This window comes from Salmo trutta, unplaced genomic scaffold (genome assembly GCF_901001165.1).
Source record: "Salmo trutta unplaced genomic scaffold, fSalTru1.1, whole genome shotgun sequence".
NCBI classification, from domain to species: Eukaryota; Metazoa; Chordata; class Actinopteri; order Salmoniformes; family Salmonidae; genus Salmo; species Salmo trutta.
This window is the reverse complement of record NW_021822674.1, coordinates 313,309-333,089: the sequence shown is the minus strand read 5'-3', so window position 1 is coordinate 333,089 and position 19,781 is coordinate 313,309. Positions and strand designations below refer to the sequence as shown.

Here is a 19,781-nt window from a genome sequence, read left to right as displayed (position 1 = left end):
AATCACATGGTTTGCTTTCGCCGTAAAGCCTTTTTGAAATCTGACACCGCGGCTGGATTAACAAGAAGTTAAGCTTTATTTTGATGTATTACACTTGTGATTTTATGAAAGTTAAATATTTATAATACTGTAGTTTGAATTTCAAGATCTGCAATTTCACCGGATGTTGGCCAGGTGGGACGCTACCGTCCCACCTTGCCCATGAGAAGTTAAGTGTCCAAAGAAGGGCCAGATGTGTACAGAATGGTGTTGTCTGCGTAGAGGTGGATCATGGAATCACCTGCAGCAAGAGCGACATCGTTGATGTATACAGAGAAAAGAGTCGGCCCTAGAATTGAACCCTGTGGTACCCCCATAGAGACTGCCAGAGGTCCGGACAACAGGCCCACCGATTTGACACACTGAACTCTGTCTGAGAAGTATTTGGTGAACCAGGCGTGGCAATCATTTGAGAAACCAAGGCTGTTGACTCTGCCGATAAGAATGTGGTGATTGACAGAGTCGAAAGCCTTGGCCAGGTCGATGAAGACGGCTGCACAGTACTGTCTTTTATCGATGGCGGTTATGATATCATTTAGTACCTTGAGCATGGCTGAGGTGCACCCGTGACCAGCTCGGAAACCGGATTGCACAGTGGAGAAGGTACGGTGGGATTCGAAATGGTCAGTGATCTGTTTATTAACTTGACCTTTCGAAGACTTTAGAGAGGCAGGGCAGGATGGTTATAGGTCCATAACAGTTTGGGTCTAGAGTGTCACCCCCTTTTAAGAGGGGGATGACCGCGGCAGCTTTCCAATCTTTAGGGATCTCGGACTTTACGAAAGAGAGGTTGAACAGACTGGTAATAGGGGTTGCAACAATTGCAGCGGATAATTTTAGAATGAGAGGGTCCAGATTGTCTAGCCCAGCTGATTTGTACGGGTCCAGGTTTTGCAGCTCTTTCAGAACATCTGCTATCTGGATTTGGGTGAAGGAGAAGCTGGGGAGGCTTGGGCAAGTAGCTGCGGGGGGTGAGGAGCTGTTGGCCGGGGTTGGGGTAGTCAGGAGGAAAGCATGGCCAGCCGTAGAGAAATGCTTATTGAAATTCTCGATTAGCGTGGATTTATTGGTGGTGACAGTATTACCTAGCCTCAGTGCAGTGGGCAGCTGGGAGTGTCACGAACCGGCTCGAAGCCCTTAACAAAAAGGGAGACAACGTGGAGATAAGGAATATCAAAATATATTTATTAACTAAGGTAACCTATATACAAATAAACAATAGTGTGTCTGCATGGAGAGAGTCCCCCAATGAATGTGGAAGAGGTCCATTTATCCTGGGACCCGAGCCCAGGTGTTTCCCATGTCGCTGACAACCCTCCCGGCTCCACCCACCGGCATCCTACCGGCATCCTAATAAAGAAACAAGAGAAAAGGGAGAGAATACGGCAGACAGAAGGGTTGTCACAGGAGGAGGTGCTCTTATTCTCCATGGACTTCAGTGTCCTAAAACTTTTTGGAGTTAGAGCTACAGGATGCAAATTTCTATTTGAAAAAGCTAGTCTTTGCTTTCCTGACTGACTGCGTGTATTGGTTCCTGACTTCCCTGAAAAGTTACATATCGCTGGGACTATTCGATGCTAGTGCAGTCTGCCACAGGATGTTTTTATGCTGGTCGAGGGCAGTCAGGCCTGGAGTGAACCAAGGGCTATATCTGTTCTTAGTTCTACATTTTTTGAAAGGGGCATGCTTATTTAAGATGGTGAGGAAATTAATTTTAAAGAACGACCAGGCATCCTCGACTGACGAGATGAGGTCAATATCCTTCCAGGATACCCGGGCCAGGTTGATTAGAAAGGCCTGCTCGCATAAGTGTTTTAGGGAGCATTTGACAGTGATGAGGGGTGGTCGTTTGACCACGGACCAGTAGCGGATGCAGGCAATGATGCAGTGATCGCTGAGATCCTGATTGAAAACAGCAGAGCTGTTTTTGGAGGGCAAGTTGGTCAGGATAATATCTATGAGGGTGCCCATGTTTACGGATTTAGGGTTGTACCTGGTGGGTTCCTTCCTTAATTTGTGTGAGATTGAGGGCATCTAGCTTAGATTGTAGGACTGCCGGGTTGTTAAGCATGTCCCACTTTAAGTCACCTAACAGAACGAACTCTGAAGATAGATATCTCTGAATACCCTAAGAACACAGTCTAGAAAATGCAGGAGTGGCTTCGGGACAAATCTCTGAATATCCTTGAGTGGTCCAGCCAGATCCCTGACTTGAACCCGATCAAACATCTCTGGAGAGACCTGAAAATAGCTGTGGGTTGTCGCTCCCCATCCTATCTGGCAAAGCCTTTAAAGGATCTGCAGGGAACAATGGGAGAAACTCCCCAAATACAGGTATGGCAAGCTTATAGGGTCATACACAAGAAGACTCTAACATGTAATCGCTGCCAAAGGTGCTTCAACAAAGTACTGAGTAAAGTGTAAGAATATTTATGTAAATGTGATATTTCTGTTTTATTTTATTAAAGTTGCTCAAATAAATAAAAAACTGTTTTTGCTTCGTCATTATGGGATATTATGTGAACATTGATGAGGGGGGAAAACTATTTAATCAATAAAAACAAGGTTGTAACGTCACAAAAAAGGGAAAAAGGAATAAAAGGCGGCGGAGGATATGACAGAATTTTTACGGACTCTTAACCAATTGTGTTATTGTGTGTGTTTTTTTGCCTTATTTGTAACTTATTTTGTACACAATGTTTCTGCCACGGTCTCTTATGACCAAAAAGAGCTTCTGGAAATCAGGACAGTGTTTACTCACCATGTACTGGAAAATATTTTTTTTAAAGTGTCGGACGTGAAGTCGGACGCATAGGATTTACTTCAGACACCCGACAAGGCCCTCATCCGTAAAACTGACTATCCTACCAATCCTTAACTTCGGCGATGTCATTTACAAAATAGCTTCCAATACTCTACTAGGTAAACTGGATGCAGTCTATCACAGTGCCATCCGTTTTGTCACCAAATCCCCTTATCCCACCCACCACTGCGACCTGTATGCTCTAGTCAGCAGGCCCTCGCTACATATTCGTCGCCAGACCCACTGGCTCCAGGTCATCTATAAGCCTATGCTAGGTAAAGCCCCGCCTTATCTCAGCTCACTGGTCACGATAACAACACCCACCCGTAGCACGCGGTCCAGCAGGTATATCTCACTGGTCATCCCCAAAGCCAACACCTCCTTTGGCCGCAAGTCCTTCGAGTTCTCTCATGCCAATGACTGGAATGAAATGCAAAATTCACTGAATACAACAACTCTGGGTTGTTGTATGTGTCAAACTGCTTTGCTTTATCTTGGCCAGGTCGCAGTTGTAAATGAGAACTTGTTCTCAAGTAGCCTACCTGGCTAAATAAAGGTGAAATAAAATAAAAATAAAACATTCGCTGGAGAAAGAGACAGAGATATCGGGGACGTAGGCCTTGTAATGATCTGACGGCGAGTGGGTAATCTGCCTTTGCCATCAGTCCTATTAGCCAACGTAAAATCATTGGATAACAAAATAGACAAGCTACGATCATGAATATCCTACCAACGGGACAATTAAAAACTGCAATATCTTATGTTGCACCGAGTCGTGGCTGAATGACGACATGGATAAAATACAGCTGGCGGGGTTTACGCTGCATCGGCAAGATATAACAGCTGCCTCTGGTAAGACAAGAGGTGGCGGTCTGTATATATTTGTAAACAACAGCTGGTGCACGAAATCTAATAATAAAGAAGTCTCAAGGTTTTGCTCGCTTGAGGTAGAGTGTCTCATCATAAGCTGTAGACAAAACTATTTATCAAGAAAGTTTTCATATTTTTTGTAGCTGTCTATTTACCTCTACAGAAGAAAAAAAATATTGACCACCTTTACGCCACACACAGAGATGCGTACAAAGCTCTCCCCCGCCCTCCATTTGGCAAATCTGACAATAATTCCATCCTCCTCATTCCTGCTTACAAGCAAAAACTAAAGCAGGAAGCACCAGTGACTTCGTCAATAAAGAAGTGGTCAGATGAAGCAGATGCTAAGCTACAGGACTGTTTTGCTACCACAGACTGGAATATGTTCCGGGATTCTTCCAATTGCATTGAGGAGTACACCACATCAGTCACTGGCTTCATCAATAAGTGCATCGATGACGTCATCCCCACAGTGACCGTACTTACATACCCCAAACAGAAGCCATGGATTACAGGCAACATCTGCACTGAGCTAAAGGGTAGAGCTGCTGCTTTCAAGGAGCGGGACTTATAAGAAATCCCGCTATGCCCTCAGACGAACCATCAAACAGGCAAAGCATCAATACGGGACTAAGACTGAATCGTACTACACTGGCTCCGAGGCTCGTCGGATGTGGCAGGGCTCGGAAACTATCATAGGCTACAAAGGGAAGCACAGCCGCGAGCTGCCAAGAGACACGAGCCTACCAGATGAGCTAAATAACTTCTATGCTCGCTTTGTGGCAAGCAACACTGAAGCATGCATGAGAGCATCAGCTGTTCCGGACGACTGTGTGATCACGCTCTACGCAGCCGATGTCAGTAAGACCTTTAAACAGGTCAACATTCACAAGGCCGTGGGGCCAGACAGATTACCAGGATGTGTACTCTGAGCATGCACTGACCAACTGGCAAATGTCTTCACTGACATTTTCAACCTGTCCCTGACTGAGTCAGTAATACAAACATGTTTCAAGCAGACCACCATAGTCCCTGTGCCCAAGAACACTAAGGTAACCTGCCTAAATGACTACCGACCTGTAGCACTCACATCTGTAGCCGTGAAGCGCTTTCAAAGATTGGTCATGGCTCACATCAACACCATTATCCCAGAATCCCTAGACCCACTCCAATTTGCATACTGCCCCAACAGATCCACAGATGTTGCAATCTTTATTGCGCTCCACACTGCCCTTTCTCACCTGGACAAAAGGAACACCTACGTGAGAATGCTATTCATTGACTACAGCTCAGCGTTAAACACCATAGTGCCCTCAAAGCTCATCACTAAGCTAAGGACCCTGGGACTAAACACCTCCCTCTGCAACTGGATCCTGGACTTCTTGACGGGCCGACCCCAGGTGGTAAGGGTAGGTAACAACACATCTGCTGCTCTTATTCTCAACATGGGGGCCCCTCAGGGGTGCATGCTTAGTCCCCTCCTGTACTCCCTGTTCACCCATGACTGCATGGCCAGGCACAACTCCATCATTAAATTTGCCGACGACACAACAGTGGTAGGCCTGATCACCAACAACAATGAGACAGCCTATAGGGAGGAGGTCAGAGACCTGGCAGTATGGTGCCAGGATAACAACCTCTCCCTCAACGTCAACAAGACAAAGGAGATGACTGTGGACTACAGGAAAAGGAGGTGGTGTCTGCATCACCAACAAACTATCATGGTCCAAACACACCAAGACAGTCGTGAAGAGGGCACAACAAAGCCTATTCCCCTTCAGGAGACTGAAAAGATTTGGCACGGGTCCTCAGATCCCCCAAAAGTTTTACAGCTGCACCTTTGAGAGCATCCTGACTGGTTGCATTACTGCCTGGTATGGCAACTGCTCGGCCTCCGATCTCAAGACACTACAGAGGGTAGGTCGTACGGCCCAGTACATCACTGGGGCCAAGTTTCCTACCTTCCAGGACCTCTATACAAGGCGGTGTCAGAGGAAGGCCCTAAAAATTGTCAAAGACTCCAGCCACCTTATTCATAGACTGTTCTCTCTGCTACCGTACGGCAAGCGATACTGGAGCACCAGGTCTAGGTCCAAAAGGCTTCTTAACAGCTTCTACCCCCAAGCCATAAGACTTCTGAACAGCTAATCAAATTGCTACCCAGACTATTTGCGTTGTCCCCCCACCCTCTCTTTTACACTGCTGCTACTCTCTGGTTATTAGCTATGCATAGTCACATTAACTCTACCTACATGTACACATTTCTTCAATTACCTCAACAAACCTGTGCCCCGCACATTGACTCTGTACCGGTACCCCCTGTATATAGCCTCCACATTGACTCTGTACCGGTACCCCCTGTATATAGCCTCCACATTGACTCTGTACCGGTACCCCCTGTATATAGCCTCCACATTGACTCTGTACCGGTACCCCCTGTATATAGCCTCCACATTGACTCTGTACCGGTACCCCCTGTATATAGCCTCCACATTGACTCTGTACCGGTACCCCCTGTATATAGCCTACACATTGACTCTGTACCGGTACCCCCTGTATATAGCCTACACATTGACTCTGTACCGGTACCCCCCTGTATATAGCCTCCACATTGACTCTGTACCGGTACCCCCTGTATATAGCCTCCACATTGACTCTGTACCAGTACCCCCTGTATATAGCCTCCACATTAACTCTGTACCGGTACCCCCCTGTATATAGCCTCCACATTGACTCTGTACCGGTACCCCCCTGTATATAGCCTCCACATTGACTCTGTACCGGTACCCCCTGTATAAAGCCCCACTATTGTTATTTTACTGCTGCTATTTGTTATTTTTATCTTTTCCTTATCTATTTTTTACTTAACACTTATTGTTCTTAAAACCGCATTGTTGGTTAAGGGCTCGTAAGTAAGCATTTCACTGTAAGGTCTACTACACCTGTTGTTGTTGGTGCATGTGACAAAAAAAAATTGATTTTACTTGAAAAAGTCAAGGGGTCTGAATACTTTCCGAATGCACTGTATGTGTGTTGTTACTTGTCTATGTGTGTTGTTACCTGTTGATGTGTGTTGTTACTTGTCTATGTGTGTTGTTACTTGTCTATGTGTGTTGTTACTTGTCTATGTGTGTTGTTACTTGTCGATGTGTGTTGTTACCTGTTGATGTGTGTTGTTACTTGTCTGTGTGTTGTTACCTGTTGATGTGTGTTGTTACTTGTCTATGTGTGTTGTTACCTGTTGATGTGTGTTGTTACTTGTCTATGTGTGTTGTTACCTGTTGATGTGTGTTGTTACCTGTTGATGTGTGTTGTTACTTGTTGATGTGTGTTGTTACCTGTTGATGTGTGTTATTACTTGTTGATGTGTGTTGTTACCTGTTGATGTGTTGTTACCTGTTGATGTGTGTTGTTACCTGTTGATGTGTGTTGTTACCTGTTGATGTGTGTTGTTACTTGTTGATGTGTGTTGTTACCTGTTGATGTGTGTTATTACTTGTTGATGTGTGTTGTTACCTGTTGATGTGTTGTTACCTGTTGATGTGTGTTGTTACCTGTTGATGTGTTGTTACCTGTTGATGTGTGTTGTTACTTGTTGATGTGTGTTGTTACCTGTTGATGTGTGTTGTTACCTGTTGATGTGTTGTTACCTGTTGATGTGTTGTTACCTGTTGATGTGTTGTTACCTGTTGATGTGTGTTGTTACCTGTTGATGTGTGTTGCTACTTGCTGATGTGTGTTGTTACTTGCCGATGTGTGTTGTTACTTGTCGATGTGTGTTGTTTGCGTGTCTGTGTGTTTTTGTAAGCCCTGCTCTCTGTTCCTCCCCCTCCAGCCAACGAGCCCCAACCGTGGCTGGTTTGTTCCCCCGTTCGGAGGCAATCCTTGGTGGGTGTACGTGGTGTCAGCGCTGCCTGCCCTGCTGGTCACCATCCTACTCTTCATGGACCAGCAGATCACCGCTGTCATCGTCAACAGGAAGGAGCACATGCTGAAGGTAGGACAGGGAAAGGTTCTCAATAGTCTGAAGGGAGGGCAGGATCTCAATAGTCTGAAGGAAGGGCAGGATCTCAATAGTCTGAAGGTTTTTTTAGGGCAGGATCTCAATAGTCTGAAGACAGGACAGGGCAGGATCTCAATAGTCTGAAGGCAGGACAGGGCAGGATCTCAATAGTCTGAAGGCAGGACAGGGCAGGATCTCAATATTCTGAAGGCAGGACAGGGCAGGATCTCAATAGTCTGAAGGCAGGACAGGGCAGGATCTCAATAGTCTGAAGGCAGGACAGGGCAGGATCTCAATAGCCTGAAGGTAGGACAGGGCAGGATCTCAATAGTCTGAAGGCAGGATAGGGCAGGATCTCAATAGTCTGAAGACAGGACAGGGCAGGATCTCAATAGCCTGAAGTCAGGACAGGGCAGGATCTCAATAGTCTGAAGGTAGGACAGGGCAGGATCTCAATAGTCTGAAGGTACGACAGGGCAGGATCTCTGTGTGTGTGCGTGTGTGTGTGTGTGTGTGTTTTAACGTCTGCTGTCCTCTAACAGAAAGGCGCAGGCTACCACCTGGACCTGTTCTGGGTTGCGGTTCTGATGATTGTGTGTTCCTTCATGGGGTTGCCATGGTACGTGGCGGCGACGGTCATCTCAATCGCTCACATAGACAGTCTGAAGATGGAGACAGAGACCTCCGCCCCTGGAGAAATGCCCAAGTTCTTGGGAGTGAGGTGAGCATGACAAGCTCTCCACCACATAGCATTTACAAAATCAAATCAAAATCTAATTTCATTTGTCACATGAGTCGTAAACAACAGGTGTAGACTAGTACTGTGTCGATGTGCAAGGGTACTAGGTAATTGAGGTAGATATGTACATATAGGTAGGTGTAAAGTGACTAGACAACAGGACAGATAATAAACGGTAACAGCAGTGTTAATTCAAATAGTTAGTGCATAAAGTGTCAATGCAGATATTCCAGGTAGCTATTGGTTAACTATTTATAAGTCTTGGGGGTAGAAGCTGTTCAGGGTCCTGTTGGTTGCAGACTTAGTGCATCGGTACCGCTTGGTGTGCGGTTGCAGTCTATGACTTAGGTGGCTCTAGTCTTTGAGAGTCTTTAGGGCCTTCCTCTGACACTGCCTAGTATATAGGTCCTGGATGTAAGGAAGCTTGGCCCCAGTGATGTACTGGGCCGTGGGCACCATCCTCTGTAGCGCCTTACGGTCGGATGCCGAGCAGTGGCCATACCAGGCGGTGATGCAACTGGTCAAGATGCTCTGAATGGTGCAGCTGTAGATGATACATATTTTCATCCTCCTGAGGGGGAAGGGGCGTTGTCGTTCCCTCTTCATGACTGAGGGGGAAGGGGCGTTGTCGTTCCCTCTTCATGACTGAGGGGGAAGGGGCGTTGTCCTGCCCTCTTCATGACTGAGGGGGCAGGGGCGTTGTCGTTCCCTCTTCATGACTGAGGGGGAAGGAGTGTTGTCGTTCCCTCTTCATGACTGAGGGGGAAGGGGCGTTGTCCTGCCCTCTTCATGACTGAGGGGGAAGGGGCGTTGTCCTGCCCTCTTCATGACTGAGGGGGAAGGGGCGTTGTCCTGCCCTCTTCATGACTGAGGGGGAAGGGGCGTTGTCCTGCCCTCTTCATGACTGAGGGGGAAGGGGCGTTGTCCTGCCCTCTTCATGACTGAGGGGGAAGGGGCGTTGTCCTGCCCTCTTCATGACTGAGGGGGAAGGGGCATTTTCCTGCCCTCTTCATGACTGAGGGGGAAGGGGCGTTGTCCTGCCCTCTTCATGAAATCTCTATTGGTTACTGTGTGTGTGTGTGTGTGTGTGTGTGTGTGTGTGTGTGTGTGTGTGTGTGTGTGTGTGTATAACCAAAGCCATGTGTATGTTTCCCTAGGGAGCAGAGAGTCACTGGTGTCTGTGTGTTCATTCTGACGGGGCTGTCTGTCTTTATGTCTCCCATCCTCAAGGTATGTACCTACTGTATACTGTAGACTGTACTGTAGACTACTGTATATGTACCTACCTACTGGACGCTGTAGATGTAGGCTGTACTGTAGACTACTGTATACTGTAGGCTGCAGGCTGTACTGTAGACTACTGTAGACTTTAGATTGTAGGCAGTACTGTAGACTACTGTAGACTTTAGATGACTGTAGACCGTAGGCTATACTGTAGACTACAGTAGACTGTAGACTGTATGCTGTAGTCTAGACTACTGTAGATTTTAGGCTGTACTGTAGACTACTGTAGACTTTAGATGACTGTAGACTGTAGGCTATACTGTAGACTACAGTAGACTGTAGACTGTATGCTGTAGTCTAGACTACTGTAGATTTTAGGCTGTACTGTAGACTACTGTAGACTTTAGATGACTGTAGACTGTAGGCTATACTGTAGACTGTATGCTGTAGTCTAGACTACTGTAGATTTTAGATTGTAGGCAGTACTGTAGACTACTGTAGACTTTAAATGACTGTAGACTGTAGGCTATACTGTAGACTACAGTAGACTGTAGACTGTATGCTGTAGTCTAGACTACTGTAGATTTTAGGCTGTACTGTAGACTACTGTAGACTATTGCCTTTAAACTGTAGGCTGTATTGTAGTGTACTATAGACCATATACTTTAGACTGTAAGCTGTACTGTTGAGTACTGTAGACTGTAGGCTGTAATGTAGACTAATGTAGAATGTACTGTAGATTACTGTAGACTGTAGACTGTACTGTAGATTACTGTAGAATGTACTGTAGATTACTGTAGACTGTAGAATGTACTGTGGACTGTAGAATGTACTGTAGACTGTAGAATGTACTGTAGAATGTAGAATGTACTGTAGACTGTACTGTAGACTGTAGAATGTACTGTAGACTGTACTGTAGACTGTAGACTGTAGAATGTACTGTAGACTGTAGAATGTACTGTAGAATGTACTGTAGACTGTAGAATGTACTGTAGACTGTACTGTAGACTGTAGACTGTAGACTGTAGAATGTACTGTAGACTGTACTGTAGACTGTAGAATGTACTGTAGACTGTACTGTATAATGTACTGTAGACTGTACTGTAGACTGTAGAATGTACTGTAGACTGTAGAATGTACTGTAGACTGTACTGTAGGCTGTAGAATACTGTAGACTGTAGAATACTGTAGACTGTAGAATGTACTGTAGACTGTACTGTAAACTGTAGAATACTGTAGACTGTAGACTGTAGAATACTGTAGACTGTAGAATGTACTGTAGATTACTGTAGAATGTACTGTAGATTACTGTAGACTGTAGAATGTACTGTAGACTGTAGAATGTACTGTAGACTGTAGAATGGACTGTAGACTGTAGAATGTACTGTAGACTGTAGACTGTAGAATGTACTGTAGACTGGTGGCTGTACTGTATACTTTTGTAGACCATAGACTGTAAAATGTACTGTAGACTACAGTAGACAATGGAATGTAGACTGTAAGCTGTACTGTAGGCTGCTGTAGACTGTACTGTACGCTGCTATGGACCATAGAGTGTAGACGGTAAGTTGTACTGTAGAATACTGTAGGCTGCTATAGACCATAGACTGTAGACGGTATACTGTACTGCATACTAGTGTAGACTGTAGAATGTACTGTAGAATGTACTGTAGAATGTACTGTAGACTGTAGAATGTACTGTAGACTGTAGACTGTAGAATGTACTATAGACTGTAGAATGTACTGTAGAATGTACTATAGACTGTAGAATGTACTGTAGACTGTACTGTAGACTGTAGAATGTACTGTAGACTGTAGAATGTACTGTAGACTGTAGACTGTAGAATGTACTATAGACTGGTGGCTGTACTGTATACTTTTGTAGACCATAGACTGTAAAATGTACTGTAGACTACAGTAGACAATTGAATGTAGACTGTAAGCTGAACTGTTGAATAATGTAGGCTGTACTATAGACCATAGACTGTAGACTGTATGCTGTACTGCAGACTAGTGTAGACTGTAGAATGTACTTTAGATTACTGTAGGCTGTAGACTGGTAAACTGGTGGCTGTAGACAATAGGCAGTACTGTAGACTACTACCGACTGTGGACTGTAAAACAATAATTAAAACTCTGTTTGTCTTCAAGTTCATCCCCATGCCAGTGCTGTATGGAGTGTTCCTCTACATGGGCGTGGCCTCTCTTAACGGAGTGCAGGTATTGGCTGATCAGGACCTGATGGAACCAATGCCTGCATGTCACATTTACAGTTAGATTAGTTACATGTAGCAGAGGCTCTTATCCAGAATGATTTACAATATGGACTAAACTGAAAATACGTAACAGGAGCTTTCTGACTAGGCCTTTGGGTCTCTCTCTCTCCCCTACCTCCATCTCTCTCTCGCTCTCTATCTTCCCCACCTCCCCCTCCATCTCTCTCTCTCTCTCTCTCTCTCTTTCCCTTCCACCTCCAACTCCATATCGCTTTCTCTCCATCTCTCTCCCTCTCTCTTTCTCTCTCTCTTTCTCCCCCCACCTCCCCCTCCCTATCTCTCTCCCCCACCTCCCCCTCCATATCTCTCTCCCCCCTCACTTCCCCCTCCATATCTCTTTTCTTCTCTCTCTCTTCCCACAATCTCTTTCTCTCTCCACTGCCTCCCACCTCATCTCTCTCTCCTTCTCTCTCTCTTCCCCACCTCCCCCTTCATCTCTCTCTCTCCACCCCTCCCCTCCATCTCTCTCTCATCTCTCTCTCTCTCCACCCCTCCCCTCTATTTCTCTCTCTCCCCCACCTCCCCCTCCATCTCTCTCTCCCCCCTCCATCTCTCTTCCTCCCCCTACCCTTCCCTCCATCTCTCTCTCTCTCTCTCTCTCTAGTTCATGGACCGTCTCCAGCTGCTCCTGATGCCAGCTAAGCACCAACCTGACCTTGTGTACCTGCGCCATGTTCCTCTGAGGAAGGTCCACCTGTTTACCTTCATCCAGATCCTGTGTCTGGCGCTGCTCTGGGTCCTGAAGTCCACCGTGGCCGCGATTATCTTCCCTGTCATGGTGAGTCTCCTCTGATCGTAATGACCAGCTAGCTTCAGATCCTGCCTAGTTCTGTTTATGTGCGTGTGTGTTAACAATGTCTCCTGTGGTGTTAGATCTTGGCCCTGGTGGCGGTGAGGAAGACGATGGACTACATGTTCTCTCAACACGAGCTGAGCTTCCTGGATGATGTCATCCCTGAGAAGGACAAGAAGAAGAAGGAGGATGCTAAGCAGAAGAAGAAGATGAGGAGCATTGACAGTGACATAGAGGATGTGAGCATTTAAAAACATGTCCAACGTTCTAGATCAGCAGTTAGATTCTACCAATGTTCTAAATCAGTGAAAGGTTCTACCAACATTATAGATAAGTGTTACATTCTACCTACATTTAAGTTCAGCGTTAGATTCTATCATTGTTGTAAATCAAGGTTAGGTTATATTGTTGTTCTAAATCAGAATTAGGTTCTATCATTGTTCTAAATTAGGGTTAGGTGCTATCATTGTTCTAGATCAGGGTTAGGTTCTATCATTGTTGTAGATCAGGGATAGGTTCTATAATTGTTATAGGTCAGCTTTAGATTCTATCATTATTCTAAATCAGGATTAGGTTCTCTCATTGTTGGAGATCAGGATCAGGTTCTCTCATTGTTGGAAATCAGGATCAGGTTCTCTCATTGGTGGAGATCAGGATCAGGTTCTCTCATTGGTGGAGATCAGGATCAGGTTCTCTCATTGTTGGAGATCAGGATCAGGTTCTCTCATTGTTGGAGATCAGGATCAGGTTCTCTCATTGTTGGAGATCAGGATCAGGTTCTCTCGTTGTTGGAGATCAGGATCAGGTTCTCTCATTGTTGGAGATCAGGATCAGGTTCTCTCATTGTTGGAGATCAGGATCAAGTTCTCTCATTGTTGGATATCAGGGTTAGGTTCTATCATTGTTGTAGATTAGGGTTATGTTCTATCATTGTTCTAGATCAGGGTTATGTTCTATCATTGTTCTAGATCAGGGTTATGTTCTATCATTGTTCTAGATCAGGGTTAGGTTCTATCATTGTTGTAGATTAGGGTTATGTTCTATCATTGTTCTAGATCAGGGTTATGTTCTATCATTGTTGTAGATCAGGGTTATGTTCTATCATTGTTGTAGATTAGGGTTATGTTCTATCATTGTTCTAGATCAGGGTTATGTTCTATCATTATTGTAGGTCAGGGTTAGGTTCAATCATTGATCAAAATCAGGGTTAGGTTCTATCATTGTTCTAAATCAGCTTCAGATTCTATCAGTGTTCTAAATCAGGGTTTGGTTCTATCGTTGTTCTAGATCAGTGTCATGTTGTATTATTGTTGTAGATCAGGGTAAGGTTCTTTCACTGTTCTAAATCAGGGTTAGGTTCTATAATTGTTCTAAATTATGGTTAGATTTTATTGTTGTTCCATATCAGGGTTAGATTCCATCATTGTTCTAGATCAGTGTTATGGTTTATCATTGTTCTAAATAAGGATTAGGTTCTATAATTGCTCTTAATCAGGGTTAGTTTTTATCATTGTTGTAGATCAGGGGTAGGTTCTATTATGTTTGATATCAGGGTTAGGTTCTATCATTGTTGGAGATCAGCTTTAGATGACAATTTTTGGAGATCAGGGTTAGGTTCTATCATTGTTGTAAATCAGGGTTAGATTCTATCATTGTTCTAAATCAGGATTAGACTCAGTCATTGTTCGAAATCAGGATTAGGTTCTATCGTTGTTCAAGATTATGGTTAGATTCTATCATTGTTGTAGATCAGGGTTAGGTTCTATCATTGTTGCAGATCAGCTTTAGATTCTATCATTGTTCTAAATCAGGGTTAGATTCTATAATGTTTCTAAATCAGCATTAGGTTCTATCCTTGTTCTAGATCAGGGTTATATTCCATCATTGTTGTAGATCATCTTTAGATGCCTTAATTGTTGTAAATCAGGGTTAGGTCATTGTTCTAGATCAGGGTTAGGTTCTATTGTTCTAGGTCAGCTTTAGATAATATCATTGTTCTAAATCAGGATTTGGTTCTATCATTGTTCTAAATTAGGATTAGGTTCTATCATTGTTCTAAATCAGTGGTAGGTTCTATCATTGTTGTAGATTAGGTTTAGGTTCTATCATTGTTGTATATCAGGGTTAGGTTATATCATTGTTCTAAATCAGGGTTAGGTTCTATCATTGTTGCAGATCAGCTTTAGATTCTATCATTGTTCTAACTCAGGATTAGACTCAGTCATTGTTCTAGATTAGGGTTAGGTTCTATCATTGTTCTAAATCAGGATTAGGTTCTATCGTTGTTCAAGATCATAGTTAGATTCTATCAATGTTGGAGATCAGGGTTATGTTGTATCATTGTTCTAAATCAGGGTTAGGTTATATCTTTGTTCTAAATCAGGGTTAGGTTATATCATTGTTCTAAATAAGGGTTAGGTTCTATCATTGTTCTAAATCAGCTTCAGATTCTATCATTGTTCTTAATCAGGATTAGATTCTATCATTTTTCTAAATCAGGATTAGGTTCTATCATTATTCTAGATTAGGGTTAGTTTCTGTCATTGTTGTAGATCAGGGTTAGGTTCTATCATTGTTCTACATCAGCTTTAGATGCTATCATTGTTCTAAATCAACGTTTGGTTCTATCATTGTTCTAGATCAGGGTTAGGTTCTATTATTGTCGTAGATCAGGGTTAGATTCCATCATTGTTCTAGATCAGCTTTAGATGCTATCGTTGTTCTAAATCAACGTTCGGTTCTATCATTGTTTGATATCTGGTTAGGTTATATCATTGTTCTAGATCAGGGTTAGGTTCTATTATTATTGTTGTTCAGGTTAGGCTCTATCATTGTTCTAGATCAGCTTTAGATTGTATCGTTGTTTTAGTCAGGGTTCAAATGAAATTAAATGAAATTGTATTTGTCACATGCGTCGAATACAACATGTGGAGACCTTATACTGAAATGCTTACTTACGAGCCCTTAACCGAAAATGTAGTTTTATGAGAAATAACTATATCATTTTTTTTTTACAAATAATTAAAGAGCATTAGTAAAGCTATGTTATATCATAAATATAGATCAACATTTAATTCTACTACCGTTCTAGATCCAATTAGATTCTACTAACATTCTAGATCAGCATTAGAATCTACTAACATTCTAGATCAGCATTAGAATCTACTAACATTCTAGATCAGCATTAGAATCTACTAACATTCTAGATCAACATTAGAATCTACTAACATTCTAGATCAGCATTTGATTCTACCAATGTTCCAGATCAGCATGAAAGGGATTGTTCACCCAAATTACAAAATGACATCCTTGCCCTGTAAGCAGTGTATGGACAAGGTATGACAGCAATCTATGATTTAGTTTAGTTTCCACATGCTAACGTTTTAGCATTGGCACGAATCCCATTCATGTCCTGGGACCGATATTAGCATTTTTCGCACATGTCCAAATCATCTGACATGATTGTGCAGGTCAACAAAGTCACTTATAGATGATTTGAACATGATGAGCACATTATTTGTATATATGTCCCATGACTTGAATGGGATTCATGTCACAAATGCTAAAATGTGAGCATGTGGAAACAGTGCCAGGGAAAATGAACAAAAGCATGGATTGCTGTCATACCTTGTCTATAGACTGCTTACATGGTAAGGAAACAAATATGTAATTTTCTCATTTGGGTGAACTATCCCTTTAAGTTCTAGCAATGTTCCACACTGAACAAAAATATAAGCGCAACATGTAAAGTGTTGGTCCTATGTTTCATGAGCTGAAATAAAAGATACCAGAAGTTTTACATACGCACAAATTTGTTTACATCCCTGTTAGTGAGCATTTCTCCTTTGCCAAGATAATCCATCCACCTGACAGGTGTGGCATATCAAGAATCTGATTAAACAGCACGAACAATAAAAGGCCACTCTAAAATGTGCAGTTTTGTCACAAAACACAATGCCACAAGTTTTGAGTGAGCATGCAACTGGCATGCTGACTGCAGGAATGTCCACCAGAGCTGTTGAAGAATTGTATGTTAATTTCTCTACCATAAGCCGCCTCCAACATTGTTTTAGAAAATTTGGCAGTATGGCCAAACGGTCTCACAACTGCAGACAACGTGTATGGCATTGTGTGGGCGAGTGGTTTGCTGATGTCAACGTTGTGAACAGGGTGCCCCATGGTGGAGGTGGGGTTATGGTATGGGCCCCATGGCGGAGGTGGGGTTATGGTATGGGCCCCATGGTGGAGGTGGGGTTATGGTATGGGCCCCATGGTGGCGGTGGGGTTATGGTATGGGCCCCATGGTGGAGGTGGGGTTATGGTATGGGCCCCATGGTGGAGGCGGTGGTTATGGTATGGGCCCCATGGTGGAGGTGGGGTTATGGTATGGGGCAGACATAAGCTATGGACAACGAACACAATTGCATTTTATCAATGGCTATTTGAATGCACAGAGATACTGTGACGAGATCCTGAGGCCCATTGTCGTGCCATTCATCCGCCACCATCACCTCATGTTTCAGCATGATAATGCACAGCCCCATTTTGCAAGGATCTGTACACAATTCCTGGAAGCTGAACATGTCACAGTTTTTCCATGGCCTGCATAAACACCCATTGAGCATGTTTGGAATGCTCTGTATGGACTTGTATGACAGCGTGTTCCAGTTTCCACCAATATCCAGCAACTTCACACAGCCATTGAAGAGGAGTGGGACAACATTCCACAGGCCACAATCAACAGCCTGATCAACTCTATGTGAAGGAGACGTGTCGCGCTGCGTGAGGCAAAAGGTGGTCACACCAGATACTGACTGGTTTTCTGATCCACGGCCCTAACTTTCTTACAAGGTATCTGTGGCAAACAGTCAGTCGTGAAATCCATAGATTAGGACCTAATGAATTCATCTCAATTGACTGATTTCCTTAAATTAACTGTAACTCAGTAAAATCTTTGAAATTGTTGCTTGTTGTGTCTATATTTTTGTTCAGTATAGATCAACGGTAGATTCTACCGTAGAACCTAGTGTTAGGTTCTACCACTGTTCTAGATGGTAAGCTTTCTCCTGGGTCTAATCCTTTTCTCTTATGTTTTACTGTGTTCTGGTGTTCAGCTGAGTCAGACTGTATCATCAGAGGACCAGAGAAACACAGTTAGACTCTTAGCATCACAGGACCAGAGAAACACAGTTAGACTCTTAGCATCACAGGACCAGATAAACACAGTTAGACTGTAGCATCACAGGACCAGAGAAACACAGTCAGACTGTAGCATCACAGGACCAGAGAAACACAGTCAGACTCTTAGCATCACAGCACCAGAGAAACACAGTCAGACTGTAGCATCACAGGACCAGAGAAACACAGTCAGACTCTTAGCATCACAAGACCAGAGAAACACAGTTAGACTGTAGCATCACAGGACCAGAGAAACACAGTCAGACTGTAGCATCACAGGACCAGAGAAACACAGTCAGACTGTATCATCACAGGACCAGAGAAACACAGTTAGACTGTAGCATCACAGGACCAGAGAAACACAGTTAGACTGTATCATCACAGGACCAGAGAAACACAGTTAGACTGTAGCATCACAGGACCAGAGAAACACAGTTAGACTGTATCATCACAGGACCAGAGAAACACAGTTAGACTGTAGCATCACAGCACCAGAGAAATGCAGCAGCCAAGCAGAACTGTCACTTTGAATTCAGTCAGATTGAAATGGGAAACACAGAATTGCCTTACATGTCTGCTGATTGTTCACAATACACCCGTGCAGGAAATGGACGTGCTGGTCTTTAAATGTCCTCTTCTGAATGCTATTTCTCTAGAGCCAGACTACCTCTAAAATGAGAATGTTGCTACGGTATGTCCCCTACAGTCAGAGTATCTGTTGCTCTGTCCCCTACAGTCAGAGTATCTGTTGCTTTGTCCCCTACAGTCAGAGTATCTGTTGCTTTGTCCCCTACAGTCAGAGTATCTGTTGCTTTCTCCCCTACAGTCAGAGTATCTGTTGCTTTGTCCCCTACAGTCAGAGTATCTGTTGCTTTGTCCCCTACAGTCAGAGTATCTGTTGCTTTGTCCCCTACAGTTTGAGTATCTGTTGCTTTGTCCCCTACAGTCAGAGTATCTGTTGCTTTGTCCCCTACAGTCAGAGTATCTGTTGCTTTGTCCCCTACAGTCAGAGTATCTGTTGCTTTGTCCCCTACAGTCAGAGTATCTGTTGCTTTGTCCCATACAGTCAGAGTATCTGTTGCTAGGTACAATCACACTCTGTTGCCCTGTCCCCTACAGTCAGAGTATCTGTTGCTAGGAAAAATCACACTCTGTTGCTCTGTCCCCTACAGTGAGAGTATTTATTACTATGTCCCCAAAGATCAGTGTTGCTATCTCCCCTACAGTCAGACTCTGTTGCTAGGTCTCTACAGTCAGATGATATGTTCTTATATACCCAACAGTCAAAGTTTCTGTTGCTATGCCCCCTACAGTCTGATTATCTGTTACTATGGCCCATACAGTCAGATCATCTGTTGCTATGTACAGTCAGAGTATATGTTGATATGTACAGTTAGACTATGTTGCTCTGTCCCCTACAGTCTGACTTCCCCTACAATGAGAATGTCCCCAGCATTAAGATCCCCATGGACATGATGGAGCAGGAACCTTTCTTAGGTGATAAAGCATCCGACAGTGAGTAGAGCATTCCTGTCCTGTCTGACCGACCGACGGATGGAAGAACCTCCTCTTCCTCTTTCACTCCTACTCTGCTCTGCAGTCTCTCTCTCTCTCTCTCTCTCTCTCTCTCTCTCTGCCTTCAGAGTTTTTAGTGGGGGAGGTGTCCGTCTGTCACTTCCTGATTCTCTCTGCATGACTCTAAAGTCTCTCTCTCTCTCTCTCTCTCTCTCTGTCTCTCTCTCTGTCTCTCTCTCTCTCTCTCTGTCTCTCTCTCTCTCTCTCTGTCTCTCTGTCCCTCTATCTCTCTCTCTCTCTGTTGTCTCCCCCTCTCTCTTTCTCTCTCCCTCTCTCCCTCT

The 19,781-nt window shown here is 43.9% G+C and overlaps 1 protein-coding gene across 3 annotated transcripts in view; it reads left to right on the top strand.

Annotated features, from left to right (window-relative positions):
• LOC115183167 (electrogenic sodium bicarbonate cotransporter 1) overlaps positions 1-19,781 on the top strand; it is a 227,889-nt gene that overhangs the window by 174,216 nt on the left and 33,892 nt on the right. For 2 of the 3 annotated variants that reach the window (XM_029744503.1, XM_029744504.1), the window contains 6 exons: positions 7,548-7,709; positions 8,258-8,436; positions 9,612-9,684; positions 11,830-11,898; positions 12,559-12,732; positions 12,828-12,986. In XM_029744503.1, coding sequence (XP_029600363.1) covers positions 7,548-7,709; positions 8,258-8,436; positions 9,612-9,684; positions 11,830-11,898; positions 12,559-12,732; positions 12,828-12,986 — 816 coding nt within the window. Of the gene's footprint in view, positions 1-7,547; positions 7,710-8,257; positions 8,437-9,611; positions 9,685-11,829; positions 11,899-12,558; positions 12,733-12,827; positions 12,987-19,346; positions 19,441-19,781 lie in introns of all 3 variants that reach the window. The other variant, XM_029744505.1, reaches the window with a different exon arrangement.